This window comes from Sinocyclocheilus rhinocerous, unplaced genomic scaffold, assembly GCF_001515625.1.
Source record: "Sinocyclocheilus rhinocerous isolate Xijiao unplaced genomic scaffold, SAMN03320098_v1.1 scaffold486, whole genome shotgun sequence".
NCBI classification, from domain to species: domain Eukaryota; kingdom Metazoa; phylum Chordata; class Actinopteri; order Cypriniformes; family Cyprinidae; genus Sinocyclocheilus; species Sinocyclocheilus rhinocerous.
This window is the reverse complement of record NW_015661373.1, coordinates 37,460-54,075: the sequence shown is the minus strand read 5'-3', so window position 1 is coordinate 54,075 and position 16,616 is coordinate 37,460. Positions and strand designations below refer to the sequence as shown.

Here is a 16,616-nt window from a genome sequence, read left to right as displayed (position 1 = left end):
CGTTTCAGAAAGGTGGGGCATAGAGGAGAAACAATAATGTACAGTATGTGGAAAATAATGTTTTTTGAACCTTAAACCGCATAAACACATTTCATTACACCAAATACACAAAATAATGTTCTTTTTAGCTACATCATATGACCCATTTAAGGTTTTTTCTGCTGTGCATGCTGACCAACACTCCAGTTCTGCAGTCCAGACAAGGTTATCCTACCTACAATATATTAACTGTCCATTTAGTATCTCTGCATGTTGTTGCTGAAGTTACACTTCAGGCTGCAGTGTTTTGGATTCAGAACTCATAATGGGTGAAAGGTTAAACTCGCTGGTCTTACATAGTGGTAGTGCGAGGAAATATATTCACGCATGCTGCCAGCCTTTTTTCCATGATGCTCCTAACAAAGAGAGAGAGAGAGAATTTAGTATCTCTGTATTTGCATATGACTGCATCACAAGTCAAAGGCACTCTGTGCTCTTTCAAATGTATAGGCACACACAGCTCATCTGAATGCAAGTGTAATACCGTAGGGGCAAAATACAGTTTTAACAGTGAATTTCAATTCAAATAAATTCAAATGTAGTTTTTAAAAAAGAGCATGTAGGCTAAAATGAAAGACATAGAATGTACAGCAGCAATGCAGCATATACCAAAAAATAATATGCTCAGCTTTAAATTTGCCAAACATGAACCTATACAGCAAAAAATACATTTGCCTCATCCCCCAATTAAAAATCAGTGTCAAGCATCCATTACTGACAGGGTGATTATCAGATTTTGATACCTCACTCAGAATGTTATCAGACTAACACAAACACAACCTTGAATGGAAGCTTGTTTCCACCACAGGTTAAAAACAATAAATAAATAAAATTCTGACTTTTTCCTCACAATTCTGAGCTTATTTCTTACCATTTGGACTTGGAGTTTTGTCTCACTCAGAACTGCAAAAAAGTCTGAATTGTGAGATATAAACTCAGAATTGCGAGATGTAAACTGTATTTCATTTGCAATCGCATATCTGAGAAGAAAAGCCTGACTAGTGAGATATAAACTGAAAAAAATTTAGATGTAAACTCAGTATTCTAAAGGGAAAAAAGGTCTGAATTGCGAGATATAAATTCAGAATTGTGAGACTTAAACAGAATTGCGAGAAAAAGTGAATTCTGAGCTTATATCTTGCAATTCTGAGTTTACATCTCACAGTTGTTTATATCTCAAAATTCTCAGAATTGTGAGAAACAAAGTCTAAATTGTGAGAGAAAAACTCAGAACTGTGAGAGAGAGATTGAGAGAGAGAGAGAGAGAGAGAGAAGAGTCAGAATTGTGAGATAAAAAGTCACAATTACCTATTCCGTGGGAGACAAGCTTCCATACCCTTGAACCGAAAACTTACATTTTGCATAAAAAGATACACTAACTGTATGGATGGTATGGAGGTTGGCACAGGAATGTGGACTAGACTGTGTTATGCTGGACTATGGTTGATTTGTGTTTTTTCTTGGCTACATCCCTTAGTTGTGCAGTGCAGCCGCGGCCTAGTCAACTGAAAATGTACCTGCTGCCTCTCCCCTTTCCTGATGCATCTGCCATTACTTCATATTACATTACGCTGATCATCCTCCCTTCTCTTTATATTCCCTCACTCGATCAACATGACCTATGCAGGATTCTTCAGACCTTGGCAAGGTATCATTCCATACTCCAAACCTTAAGAGTGCACTCTCAAAAGATCTCATTTTTGTTTGCCTATGTTCCTGATTCATGCTTTATTAAAGAAACTGGATGGATTATTACTCCAGGATCAGAAAGAAGCAAAAGGGCTCTCACACTTGGTTGGTTCTGAACCTCAAGAACTACTCCACTTTGATGAGGTTACTCGTCTGGAGTGCACTCTAATGACTTAACCACTGTAAAGTGCTCTTTAATAAGAGTATAATGGGAAAATGAATCCTAATGTAACTGAGAGGGAATATGAAGCTCAGGTTGAGATGCTCCATGACATGAATCATGGTGAAGTTTTGCAAGTTCTGCAAAAACTATTGTGAAATGTATTGGACAGCCTAACAATTAAATTAAATATTAACGTCAATGCAAAGGATAGCTTACTGTAACAATTTCTGTGTCCATGGAAACAAGACTGGACTGTATTGCAGAGTACTATATTACTGTATATAGCTACATACAGTATTATTTTGATAATAAAAACAATCTGGGGGCACTAGAAACTTTGCATCTGATATTTACATCTTATTATTGCAATTAATTGTCTGTTGACACAAACCACATGGCATCCACAAACAAATATTGTACTTCAGTGGAAAGATGGGTGCAGACGACACTGTATTTATCTTGCTGCTGGCCATATAAAGGAAGCTGTCAAAAGGGGAAAGCTATTTAAGAGGCAATGTTACTCAATTCCAGAATGTGCAGTTCCTCTTCAGGAACTCGAGCTGCGTCGAAAACGCTAGGGGAACGCCGTTCAGCGTGACGGGCTCTGAATCTCGTGTGTAATCAGACTAACAGCTGGGCGAGACGTCACGGCGGGTGACGTAATGACCAGGAGGCTATAAAAGCACGTGCGGTGAGACCAGTGTCAGCTTTTTGTCATTCAGCAAGCGCTCTGTGTGTGTCAGTCTGATATCTGTTTGTGAGTCATATTTGGTGTTGTCTGTCCCGTAGGGCTAGAGAAATTATGTCCAAAGCACATGACAAGTCACATCATTTGAGTAGGGGCGAAGGCAGCCAGCGTTTCAAACTGTGTGTTCCTCCCTGCCCGCGTTTCATTACGGGTGCGGATACACAACGAGACGCTGCGTCTCGGTGCCATACTTCCGGCGTCCCTGCCAGCGCTTGCTTCATTCCTAGGAGCTGACGTTGGTCTCACCGCACGTGCTTTTATAGCCTCCTGGTCATTACGTCACCCGCCGTGACGTCTCGCCCAGCTGTTAGTCTGATTACACACGAGATTCAGAGCCCGTCACGCTGAACGGCGTTCCCCTAGCGTTTTCGACGCAGCGTCTCGTTCCCTCGAGGAACTAGGGTTACATACGTAACCCGAGACGTTTTGTCACTAAACATGCCAAGATGTACAACATTTCACAAAATTTTGAGTTCTGACAGTTTTACAGGTGAACGAAGTGTAGCCCACAGAACTACAGGCTATGGGAGAGGAGTTATCAATAACAGTGAAGGAACACAACTAGCACTGTTGAGTAGTATGACAATGGCAACATGACAAATTAGTTTGTTTTTGTTTTTTTAAATGAAAGTGATATATTTCACCAAATATTGTTTCTATTGTCACAAAATGTGTGGTTCTTTTAAACTCTAGCTTGAGCAAATAACAAGCACGTGGGTATTTTTGTACTTAGGTTGGCACAAGATTTGCCTTATACATCCAGGCATCCAATAAAAGAAGAGATGCCTTCTTTTGTCAAACCATTGTTGAGTTAATTATTTTTTTAAGATTATGATAAAATAAAACATACAAGTTCCAGTTGATCGCTAAATAGTTTAAAAGACTACACTGTGTGTAACAACCATAAAACAGTGGAGCATTTGCTTATGTCAGTACTACAAATCAGTCTGGATTTTTGGTCTAGACACTTCCTGTATTCAGGAGCAGGAAATGAAAAAAAGAAGTGGTTAACTTTGTGAGGTAAAAAACAATAGGTCAGTGTTCTCAAGTTCTTTCCTGGGGGCTATATGCCATTGTAAATCAACTTTAATTCAGAATAAACTCTAATAACATGTAACAGAATACATTTATTGTACTCAAGCATGTGATCAGCTAAAGACAAAAAAAGCAGGAAAATCTGACCACGCCCAAAGTCACGCCCCTAAACCATGCCCCCAGCACTTATTATAAAAAAAAAAAATATATATATATATATATACACTGAACAAAATGATAAACGCAACACTGCGTGTTCCAGTTCCTGCCAATATCCAGCAACTTCGCACAGCCATTGAAGAGGAGTGGACCAACATTCCACAGGCCACAATCAACAACCTGATCAACTCTATGCGAAGGAGATGTGTTGCATTGCGTGAGGCAAATGGTGGTCACACCTGATACTGACTGGTTTTCGGACCCCCCCGGACCTCCCAATACAGTAAAACTGCACATTTTAGAGTGGTCTTTTATTGTGGCCAGCCTAAGGCACACCTGTGCAATGATCATGCTGTCTAATCAGCATCTTGGTATGCCACACCTGTGAGGTGGATGGATTGTCTTGGCAAAGGAGAAGTGCTCACTAACACAGATTTAGACAGATTTGTGAACAATATTTGAGAGAAATAGGCCTTTTGTGTACACCGAAAAAGTCTTAGATCTTTGAGTTCAGCTCATGACAAATGGGGGCAAAAACAAAAGTGTTGCGTTTATAATTTTGTTCATAGATACATAGATTTTTTTTCAACACTGACCGCCAGAAACAAATTTTCCAAAAGGCTTTGATTTTGTTGAATAAACATGAGCACTGTTTCAAAATCAAAACGCGGCACGGGTGTTTTTATATGAATGTATCTTTTTTTAAGGGAACCGATTGTCTTCAGAAAAGTTTTTATGTCATTTTCATTTAATCTTTCCTATAATGCCTGATAAAGTAACGTTCATGAGCACAGCGCTGCTTTGATTACAGCCGTTACCGGGGAAACCGCTATTCCTGCTGGCAGAGAACGAATCTGCACTTTCAATAAGCCCGACTGCTGTTTTATATTTACATTATATACATACATATTTCCCCCAGGGGAACTGCCACCATACATAGAGTGTAAGTCTGTGGGAAACACTGATATTTTAGCACATTAAAAGATATCTTATATTGTAATAATATATACTATTGTCCTGTAAAAATAAAAAAACTGCATTTAATAATCATGATAATAATTAATAATATATAATACAAATATTAATAGAATTATTATTATTAATGTACCTGCCAAAAGTCTGGAAACATTACAATGAATGATTTTGAAATAAATCTCTTCTGCTCATCAAGGCTGTGTTTATTTGATCGAAATAAAGTAAAAATAGCAATATTGTGAAATATTATTACAAATTTTAAAAAGAAAATGTATATTTTAATATATTATAAAATGTTATTTATTCCTGTGATGCAAAGCATAATTTTCTGCATCATTACTCCAGTTTACAGTGTCACATGATCTTTTAGAAATCCTCACAATTTGATTTGATGCTCAAGAAACATTTCTAATTATTATCAATGTTGAAAACTGTTGTGCTGCTTAATATTTTGTGTGGAAATGGGGATACATTTTATATTTCAGGATTCTTTGATAAATAGAAAATTCAATGAACAGCATTTATCAAATATATTTATTACATTTATTAAAGCAAGACATGGATTCAGTTGGCGGGTTGGATGATGATGACGCGCGATCCCCCCCATTTTGAACGAATCTATAATATGACTCGGGAATGACGAGTTGTCTGAGCGAGGGATTCATTCATTTCGTGTTGACCGCGTATGCGCAACATCCAATAGGTTCTGCGCAGGAAACAGAAATGATTAGTTCATAAGTCTTCGGGTATGAGTCGTTCGTTTATCACGTGACAGCCTCATAGACTAGGGCCCTGTCCCAAATGGCTCACTTCATGTGCAATTTCGGTCTTGAAGACTAACAATGGCGGCTGCATGCGTGTGTCCGTTTAGTCCACCAGACCGTAGAGTGTCCCATTCGTCATTTTAGCTTTCAGATGGGTGCTCGCGAGCGCCCTCTTTGTGGCCACTATGCACCCTCGATGTGCACTTCTGCTGAGCCTCTCGAGTCTTCGGGTCCAAGTCGTTCGTTCTTTTGTCACGTGACGTGAGAGCAGCAATGGATACAGAAATTAGTTAATAATTCCCAACCTTCCTTACAAACAAGCACGTAGTTTGTTTCTTTACTCTTACAGTTATGGACAACGAACAGTTTCTTACCATTTTTAAATTTGTGAATTTCTGTGATGGTTTTTTCCATAATGAATGTGGTAATAATTTAATCATTAGGTCTTGGTAATAACTAGGTAATAATTTGGTCTTGGCTGCATTATATTTTATATAATGTGATCAATGTTTGTGTAAATAGATGTGTTGGGAATTTGGATATAAACATGTAACATTTTAACTATATTCTGCTGAAATGAACGAAATGACTTGAAAAAGGATTCGTTAATTTTGCTAAACGAGATTCTGCTGAGCCTCTCGAGTCTTCGGGTCCAAGTCGTTCGTTCTTTTGTCACGTGACGTGAGAGCAGCAATGGATACAGAAATTAGTTAATAATTCCCAACCTTCCTTACAAACAAGCACGTAGTTTGTTTCTTTACTCTTACAGTTATGGACAACGAACAGTTTCTTACCATTTTTAAATTTGTGAATTTCTGTGATGGTTTTTTCCATAATGAATGTGGTAATAATTTAATCATTAGGTCTTGGTAATAACTAGGTAATAATTTGGTCTTGGCTGCATTATATTTTATATAATGTGATCAATGTTTGTGTAAATAGATGTGTTGGGAATTTGGATATAAACATGTAACATTTTAACTATATTCTGCTGAAATGAACGAAATGACTTGAAAAAGGATTCGTTAATTTTGCTAAACGAGATTCAAAGATCCGAGTCAGTAAAATGATCCGAACTTCCCATCACTATTGGATTTAAGCAATTTACACGGGGTCATCCCACTGAGGTCAGAAAATACGGCAAAATCACATCCCTGTGTACTGTATGTCACTGACTGTCACATGCAAATTGTAAACATTACACACCCTTGTCACCTGTTGGCTGAAGACAAAGTATGTCACTTATTAGCTACAATGAAGCTTATTCTTATTTCTAATCCTGTATATTTATTTCCTTGTGTGAGTTTGTGTTTGTAACTTTGTATCACTGTATGCAAGTACAATACCTGCCAATGTCTCTAGCAGTTTGTTCTGTGGGACAGTTGACAAGCAGCACAGAGTGATATCCAGCCACATAGCTTCCTGTGACAGCAGAGTGGACCTGAACACACAGTGTCTTCAGCACAGGGTACAGGGAACAAGTCAGGACTAAAATCTACACAAACAAATCAGGGAGAAAACAGAGAGCATTAATACAGTTATGTATGATGTACTAAAATATCTGAATTTCTAGAATGTATAAATATCTTTGTTTGGATCTATTTTCATTAACCAAATCGAGCAAAAACAGCCAACAATGGCAATAAAGTGTCTGAAATGTAAATTTGTGAGTGACCTATTCCTTTAATATAAGGATTGCAAGGCACTCAGCAGCTGATCTTGAGTAAGAATTACTGCTGAATGCACAACCACATCTTTCAGAAGCACAGAGGGACTTAAACATGCATTATTGTGTTCCATGTGAAAAGAACAGTGAGGGATTATCCTGTGATGACCTGATAACAGATTGTATTTGCCTCAAGAATGCAGTGTGCTTGGTCAGCTCTTTGAGAAACAAGGCTTGCTATTTAGTTCAGAAGTTGGAATTGCATTTAAATAGTACATTTCACCAAAAAGCGTTCTTATTAACACGTTTCTGACAAAATAGTAGCAGATAGAGAGATATACTGTAAGTGCTGAAACTATACACCAAGCACAGTTCACATCATGGCTCTTTCTTTTCAGATTTTTTTTCTTTATATTTAATAGTTTGTTAGCTGATTATTAACACAGGGCTATTTTGGTGTTCAAAAGCAGTTCAACAAGTTTGCGCAGTTTTGAAAGGCAAAGTAACAGCAATAAAGTTAAAGCATGTCAACAGTCTGCAGCATTGTTCAACTTGCCGAGCACGTGCTGCTCTCTCAGTAAATATGTCACGTATCGAGAGAAATAAAACTGGATTTACCACGCAAAAGACCACAAATCCCGATCGAGGGACAGCCGAAAACATTATTTCCTTGGGATATCGCAGGTACAAGCAATCCGGTTTGTTCTCTTGCATAATCATTTAACAGCACTAGAAGTTACATCGCCGGTGAAATGCAGGCGACTGTACGCAATTTATAGGAAGATCATCTCACTCGCATCAAAGTCCGTCGGACAGTTTGGATATTCTGTGGGCATTTCCCAGAGCGGCTGCTGTTGAGCTTGATGCTGATTGAGTGACGCTCATATCCGGATACCGGGGCTTCCAATCAAGAGCGGTGCACTGGTCTTATCATAAGAGGATTAGAAACCTAATAAACTTAAGTGCTGCTTCTGACTGTTGGTAGTAGGGATGGGCGATACCCCTTATTTTGTTTTCGATACGATACCGATATTTTTCAAGGCAGTATCGTCGATATCGGTACCGATTCGATACTTCTGCACTAAACTTTTAAATTATGAAATTTATTAAACTATTAAATTACTAAAAGTAAAATGGGTAATGAAAACCACTTAACTTTATGTTTAAAACGCATTTTAACCCGTTTAATCCCAAATTTTTCCCAGACATGAAAATATCCAAATGATGTGTCATTAGTAACCCTTTGAAATAATCAATAATTTTATTTTATTTTTTTGGAAAAGTGTGTGACAATTTTTATTTTATGGTCAGTCACAATTGTAACCGGTGGGATAATGTGTAGCCTATACTGAATTAACATATTTCTGCAGTATTAAAATCAGGAAAATAGTTCTATCCTACACAATTACTCGCTAACAAAGGTTATTCGTCCAATTCAATGCATATTTTACGCATTATTATTATTATTATTATTATTATTGTTAAATAAACAAAACTACTGGTAAATAAAATGCACCTTAGTATCGATATTTTTGTTTGAGTATCGATACTTTCGATACTCGCGTCAGTATCGATATATCGATACTTCGGATCGATACGCCCATCCCTAGTTGGTAGTTTGTTTTGGACTACGGCCATACAAGTAGTGTCACGGTGGCTTTTTCGATTATATAAATTCATCTTCGAAAGAATTTAAAAATTCATTTTGTTTACCAAACTTGCAAAGCCTACTCACCTCCTACATAATACTGTAATGCTAAAACAGACTAAAACCTGTAATGCACTCAGTAATTTAATATATATATTGTATATAGTAAAATGATTTAAAAATGTGACACCTTTAAAATTTAAAAGTTTCCTTTTTCACTTTCAGTTGATGATGCCTAAAATTTCAGCGGTTAGGTTTCTTTGTGCATCAGACAGAAACATGGAAAATATGTGACGTCACATATGTATGCCACTCAAACCACTGACCCAATTTCACCCTTGGTCTCCCTCCATCTTCAAACCAACTTACAGCTTCCTATTTATACATCAAAACACTTTGAGGTAAAATGTTGTATTAGTTTTGCCTTACAACTGTTATTCTTTTGTATTATACAGTAATTAGCTAAATTAAATTAAACTAAACAAGAAACAACATAAAATAAAATCAAAATCTGCTGGTATTGAGGACCATAGGTTTGTCTTTAATTTGAAAACAACAACAACAACAACAACATTGTTTTCAATACAAACATTGAAACATTTTTTAAACATTAATTGTGCTATTTTGTGTGTTGTGTAAGTGTGTGAGAGCAAATTAAAATGAAAAAGAATTTATTTAAATACTTAAAAATAGCTACAATTAAACAAAAATTTTAGCTGTGCTTAACAAGTCAAACTGCGGAAAATAGCATTGACAGTTACATACGCATCACCCACAAGCACCACCAAACATTCAGCTGTAGCCAGCATGAAGTTTTCTATCACTGCACTCAGTAAGTGATTTCTCCTCATATTTCTCATTTAAATATGCATATTTCATTTGTAGTGTATATATTATTTTCTAAGTAACTGTAGATGTGCATCAAGGACTGTGCATTATTTCTAACCTTCATTTTTTCCCTGAGTAACCCATCATTTCTGTTTGAATGTAGTTGCACTGAGTTGCATTTATTGGAAAGTCTCTGGAACGCTGGTGGAGGTGGTGGTCAGGCCTGGAGATAATGCAACTCTACACTGTGACTGTGAGATTGTCATAGGACAGGACTTTCATTGGGGCAAGATCTGCTCTTCACAAATCAGACCACCTCTGATCATCTCTGCATACAAGAGCCTATTTCAACCCATTCCGCGATTCACTCTGTTCTATAACGATACTTCAAAATCCTATGACTTAGTGATCGAGAACATCACTGAAGCAGATCTTGGTCTCTACTATTGCTCAAGGGTAGAGGCCAGGAAGATTACAAAGAATGGAATAATCTTTGAGGAAGATATGTACCACACTGGTGATATTCTCATAAAGCTCACCACATACGGTAAGCTTGTTTCACACTGCAAACAATGTTGAATAAAGAGCACTGAATAATCTGCTGAAGCAAAACATGAATATACTAAAAGAAGACTTATAGTCCTAAAAACACTTGGTGTAAGAATTAGAGAAAAGTAAAATACATTATATAAATTTGTTTACTTTATGATTACCTTTTTTTGCCAACAAAGTGGGTATTATCATTTTAATCTCTAGCTACTTTAGCAATGCCATGCTGCTATTAAAATGTAACATACTGACAACCAACATACACTGTTAGACATTTCTGTAATTTCTACAGTTATTTACTGTATATCACCCAGTATAATACTGCAAATTCGCTTTACAGTAAGTAACTGTAATACCCTTTGCATCATGGGAATTTTCTGTGACGTCAAACCCCACATACAGTGACTTACTGTATTTTTTTAAATTGCTGTATACTACTGTATTTGCCGTAACGGCCTCTTTGGCGCCATTCTATTGAGGCTGCTTTATTTTCCTCATTTCTCACATTTGGATTGACAAGATTTGACTTACAACGTGTCTACAAACGCCGCAACAGCTTGGGACTGATTACACTGGATGTTACATCGCTTGTAATAATGATTGGAAAATCCGTTTGTCCTTCGTGTCAGAAACAGCGCGAGCGCTTGGAGTACATCTGTGCATCAGAAATATACCGGGGCATCACTTTACTGTCCGCATCCACTGTAGATAGTATAATGGGTTCTATATTGTCTTTTGTCGAGTCGAGTCACGCCGCGCCGTGCCACTCGCGTCCGAGGAAGACACGGAACCAGCGAGGCAGCGCTGCAGGTTTTGCCCGGGGATGAACCCGCGAGACTGGAAGAGTTCCGGAGAACATCTGCGCTGTGTGTTGATGCACCTATTGGTGGGTTTTTGTTAAATGTGAGCCAAAATCATCACAATTAAAAGAACCAAAGACTTAAACTACTTCAGTCTGTGTGCATTGAATTTATTTAATACACGAGTTTCACAATTTGAGTTGAATTACTGAAATAAATGAACTTTTCCACGACATTCTAATTGATTGAGATGCACCAGTATATATATATATATATATATATATATATATAGAAGGAGCACACAGTTAGGCACACACATACAAATTACATACACATACTAATCGTTTAAGAAGACTTGTTTGAAAAATTGATGTGTATCCTGAAGAAGGCTGTGTAGCCAAAACGCGTAGATCTACATTTTTAACTTTTTAATGATCTAGCCCGGTTAATTAAAGGCTTTTTACCTGTACACGAGTGCCTTGGAGTATTTCATCTTTGAAGTTTGATAATTTACCTCTAATCATCCAAAGAGCACCGGTGGTTATGTGAAGAGACCAGTGCAGCATTCTCGGCATTTGTTGTTTTGTAACCCTAATATACATGACTGATACCAAAAACTATAAACTATAAAAATGTGAGCTGTAACACAGGGAATTGTGGGAATGTCAGTTAACGGTTTTTCACTGTAAATTATAAGATGACTTGCTCTTTATTATTTCCATAAATGGTAACAGTATTCTACTGTAAAATTACATGAAATGTCCCATTAGATTTATTACAGTTTTTCACTGTATATAGAAAGGGAACTTACCATTAACCAATAAATTTAAGGGGGTCTGAATACTTTCCGTACCCACTGTATATTATAAATATTCACATAAACAAGCAGGTGTAGTTACACCTACAAAGAGCCACATGGTGTATGTCCCCTGAACTGTTTTTTAGAAGAATAATTCATTACACTCTCAGAAAAATGTTCAAAAGTTGTCACTGGTACCTTTCAAAAGGTACGCCTTATACCTGAAGTGTGCATATTGGTACCTAAAGTGTACATATTTACCTAAAAGGATCTTTTATAAAGATACCGCCCCAGTGACAGCTTTTGTACCATTTTGAAAGTGTAGGATGGGGGAACCAACATAAATAGATTGCTTTCAAATAAATGTAAGCCATGTCCTTTTTCATATAGACTTTGCACAGGAAACAAAGTGCTGTTCTGAAATGGATTAAAAAGACATCAAAACTTAAAGCTAAAAAGGCAAATGGAGGTCAGGGATTCTGTGACAGCAAACCTTCTGCATTGAGTGTGTACAGTATATATAAATGTAGCAGTATAGCACAGTAAATAAAACTAAAGAACAACTTCATATCATCAAGCTAATTCATGAAATTAAAAAGTAATGGTCATTAATTAGCATTTATTCATCAGTCGTCCCCTCAGAAAGCCCCCCTGAACCAGTCTGAGACTGCTGGCAGTGCTGGCTGATACTGCTAACAGCATGTCCCGCATTTTCTCTACTCTTTGCGATTTTGGCTTTTGTTTGTGGCTACAAATGTTGCCACAATGCAGGTGAGATTTTTATTTTTTATTTTTTTAAGTTTTAAACTTAATAGTTCAAGTCAGCTAGATTAGATGTAATACAGTTTATGCTTCCTGTAGTTCTATGTTTAAAGGAATCTTTTTTTTTTTAAATAACTGTCCTAAGAGATAAGCCTCTGATTCTGCCATTCACAGAGCTGAAGGAGTCTGAAGGTCATCAAAGCAGTTCTGAGGTGCAAAGACAGTTGAGCCAAGAACAGGTAAACTCAGCATCCCACAAATATGCAGAAAAGTGCAAAGACATAAGTTTGAAATTGGTTTACAGTAGTCAAAATTTCATCTATATGTTGCACATTTGCATTCAGTTATCAACACAGCACAGTCTGCAACCACAAAACAAAAACAAACAAACAATGTATTAGTCTCGATTTCCTGCTAAAAGTTGAAAAGACAAAAACAGGGAAGACATTCATATGATAATATTCATATAGACGATATTCATATGATAATATCTGTCTATTTCATGCAAAGTCAAAATTGTTTTACAATCACAAAATTATTATCCACTTCAAAATAAAACATTTCCACAGGATGTCCATAGAGAAGTTTGCTATGCATCACTGAACATCCCCAAACGAGGAAGCAAACGGACAAGGAGCAACCGATTGCAATGCTCTGACTTCAGTGTGTACAATGGTATAAAAATTCACACTTAGGTAAAGGATACTGTACTGTCAGCTGCTCAAATACCAAAGTTAATCCAAGCTTTTGTCCAGCAGGCTTTTTATTTCTAAAATAATGATGTGACGAGAGGGGCGGGGCCGAGAGCCATGGGAACGGAGCGAGGCCGGTGGAGTAAATGAGGGAGCGGAGGAGTCGCCGCCGTTCGCCTGAGGCCGGAGCCTGCTGCCATCCGCCATGATGGGGAGGACCAGGGAACGGGGGACTCCTGCCGGCTGCCCGAACTCGGAGGAGCCGTCGTCGTCCACCTGGCGGCGGAGGAGTGTCGGGCCATCCACCGTGGGCTGTCCAGTGCCGCCGCCTGGCATAGCGGAAGAGCTTACCCAGCTGGTGGAGGGCCGAGCGGCAGTGTGTCTGGGAACCGGAACAAGATTTTTTTTTTCCTCTCTCCCCTCTCTCGTCTCTGTCTCTCCTCATCCTTCCGTCTCCTTTTCTCTTGCCTCGTCTGTCTGTCCTTACCCCCAGGTACGCCGCGGCCGCCGTGATCGGCTCCCCCGGAGGGGGGAGGGGGGAAGTAGAGCGCAGTCTCGTGAGTACCCCCTGGCCTGCGAGGGGCGATGGGGGTATGTGACGAGAGGGGCGGGGCCGAGAGCCGTGAGAACGGAGCGAGGCCGGTGGAGTAAATGCTAATGCACGACACCTGTGCCACTCACCGGTCTCGAGTCCCACGGAGGAGCTCCGGAAGGATAAAAGGAGGAGTGACGACAGTGTTGGACGAGAGAGGACCAGGCCTGGACTTTATTTTGTGTTTTGTGTGCGGCAGTCGTCCGCGAGGGGCTGCCGCTTTACTTTAATTTTGTGTTTGTTTATTTTATTAAAGTCTTAAGTGTTCGCCGGTTCCCGCCTACTTCTTCCCATGACTACGAACGTTGTTACAAATGATATTAATAAAAACTTCTTTTTGAAAATTTAATTATTATTTTTTTACAATGTACACTGGGGTGAAATTAAGAAAACAACAATGTTTATGTACAGTAATTATTAATTTTGTTTATCCATAATGCATGATCTGATGACTGGCATCAAATGTAATCTCAAATACACAGCTAACTTCAGTCCCAGGGTATTTCTATTACATTTGTTTGTAATTTAAACAGTTATTTGACTTTTTAATTTTCAGCAGTGTTATTTTAAAACAGTACTTCATTCATACACAAGTGTTTCATTTTGCAATCTTCCAAAGATTATTAATTGTTTATATTTGTGTTTAGACCAGTATTTACAATAGTTTTAAAGATAAGCTGGACCTTGGTCCTCAAATTATTTCACAGTTATTAAATATTTAAATTCTGGGGGTTCATGAATGTAGTTGTGTAACAAAAGAATTCTTGCCAATTTATTGCAAATATATATTTTTTTTATTAATATGATGATTGCTTACTAATCGTTTAAGAAGACTTGTTTGAACAATTGATGTGTATCCTGAAGATGGCTGTGGAGCCTAAACGCGTAGATTTACACTTTTAACTTTTTTTAATGATCTAGCCCGGTTAATTAAAGGCTTTTACCTGTACACGAGTGCCTTGGAGTATTTCATCTTTGAAGTTTGATAATTTACCTCTAATCATCCAAAGAGCACCGGTGGTTATGTGAAGAGACCAGTGCAGCATTCTCGGCATTTGTTGTTTTGTAACCCTAATATACATGACTGATACCAAAAACTATAAACTATAAAAATGTGAGCTGTAACACGGAATTGTGGGAATGTAAGTTAACGGTTTTTCACTGTAAATTATAAGATGACTTGCTCTTTATTATTTCCATAAATGGTAACAGTATTCTACTGTAAAATTACATGAAATGTCCCATTAGATTTATTACTGTTTTTCACTGTATATAGAAAGGAACTTGCCATTAACCAAGTAACAGGTTTTTACTGTAGCATTTTTGCAGTCTTTTACAGTTAAAATTACAATAATTTTATTTTTACAGTGCAATGTAAATTGCTCTGGATAATAGTGTTTGCAAAACAATATATATATAAAACTTTGAGGAATGAATGTAAGTGTCAGTTATAAAAGGTTTTATCATGTGTAATGACACTCATCTCATTGACTTTCCATCCCATAATACCACCAAACATTCAGTACATGAAGTCTTCTGAACTACTGTGGACATGGATCTTTTCTATAACATACAGTAAATATAAAGACCCAATCACGTTATCCATATTAATCACATTAGTGAGATGATAAATGTAAATAGTGACCAGATAAATATTCTCTGTACTAGCTGAATCTCAAATAAACCAGAATTGTTTTCTAACTGCTCAACAATATGCATAAACTGCATTTAATTCCTGAATTCCTGAATCAGAACTAGGAACTGACAATGTTGTGACATAAACCATTATACATGATCAGAAACAACTATTTAATGGGTTTAAAATGTATTTAGATCAGATATGATTTTCTTTTACACAGATGCTATTCCACTGACTTTATGTATATGTGCTGTCTCTTTAAATAACCAGCATTTACACTGTGTAAATAATATTGGAAAGCTCTGCACTAGTATGACAGCTTTTGAAATCTCCAATGTTGCCATTTCTAAACATATTAATTTGGTCACTACCAAATAATATATTTTTGTAAACCTAATAACACCCAATGAACATCTTTTCTTTTCTTTTCATTTCATTTCATTTCATTTCATTTCATTTCATTTCATTTCTTTTCTTTTCTTTTCTTTTCTTTTTTCCTTGATTTTTTCCCCCCAGAATTGCCAAAATAATTGAAGGTTATGCTGTACCTTGTTCTTAACATGAATTGTTTAACAATGTGTCTAAATGCTAAAATACAAGATTTAACTGGAATATATATGACTAAAAACAATAAATCAATGATTTATTATAGTCCTGCAGGTTAGTACCATCCACCAGCCACTAGATGGAAGCATGTGTCAACAAAAAAGTGAAATCTCCTTAAGCAAAACAAAAAAGTGAAATCTCCTTGAGCAAAACAAAAAAGTGAAATCTCCTTGAGCAAAACAAAAAAGTGAAATCTTCCTTTCTCAGCTTTCTCAGGAAAACAAACTTGATGGCAGTAAATGGAATTACGCTAAATTGAAAAAAAGGAGAAATCACAGAAGAAAGGGTTAAATTAATTACACAAATGCCTTGTCTAAATTTAATGGTTTTGCATATTTTTTAATAATTAGTCAGTTTATGAAACTGCAGAAAGGACATTGCATATCTAGGATGGAGGGATGAGACATGCTTGGGTTTGCATAACAAACCAATCCATCATCCTTTTTTCGTTTACACCTCCCCA

At 37.2% G+C, this 16,616-nt stretch overlaps 1 protein-coding gene across 2 annotated transcripts in view; it reads right to left on the bottom strand.

Moving 5' to 3' along the window:
• LOC107726290 (protein CutA homolog) overlaps nt 1-8,130 on the bottom strand; it is a 16,189-nt gene extending 8,059 nt beyond the window's left edge. The window contains exons 1-3 of one of the 2 annotated variants that reach the window (XM_016535827.1): nt 7,857-8,130; nt 6,919-7,067; nt 336-395 (exon numbers count right to left, since the gene is read on the bottom strand). In XM_016535827.1, coding sequence (XP_016391313.1) covers nt 336-395; nt 6,919-7,067; nt 7,857-7,958 — 311 coding nt within the window. In that variant the 5' untranslated portion in view covers nt 7,959-8,130. The remainder of the gene's footprint in view (nt 1-335; nt 396-6,918; nt 7,068-7,856) is intronic. The other variant, XM_016535828.1, reaches the window with a different exon arrangement.
• Nucleotides 8,131-16,616: the final 8,486 nt, after the last annotated feature.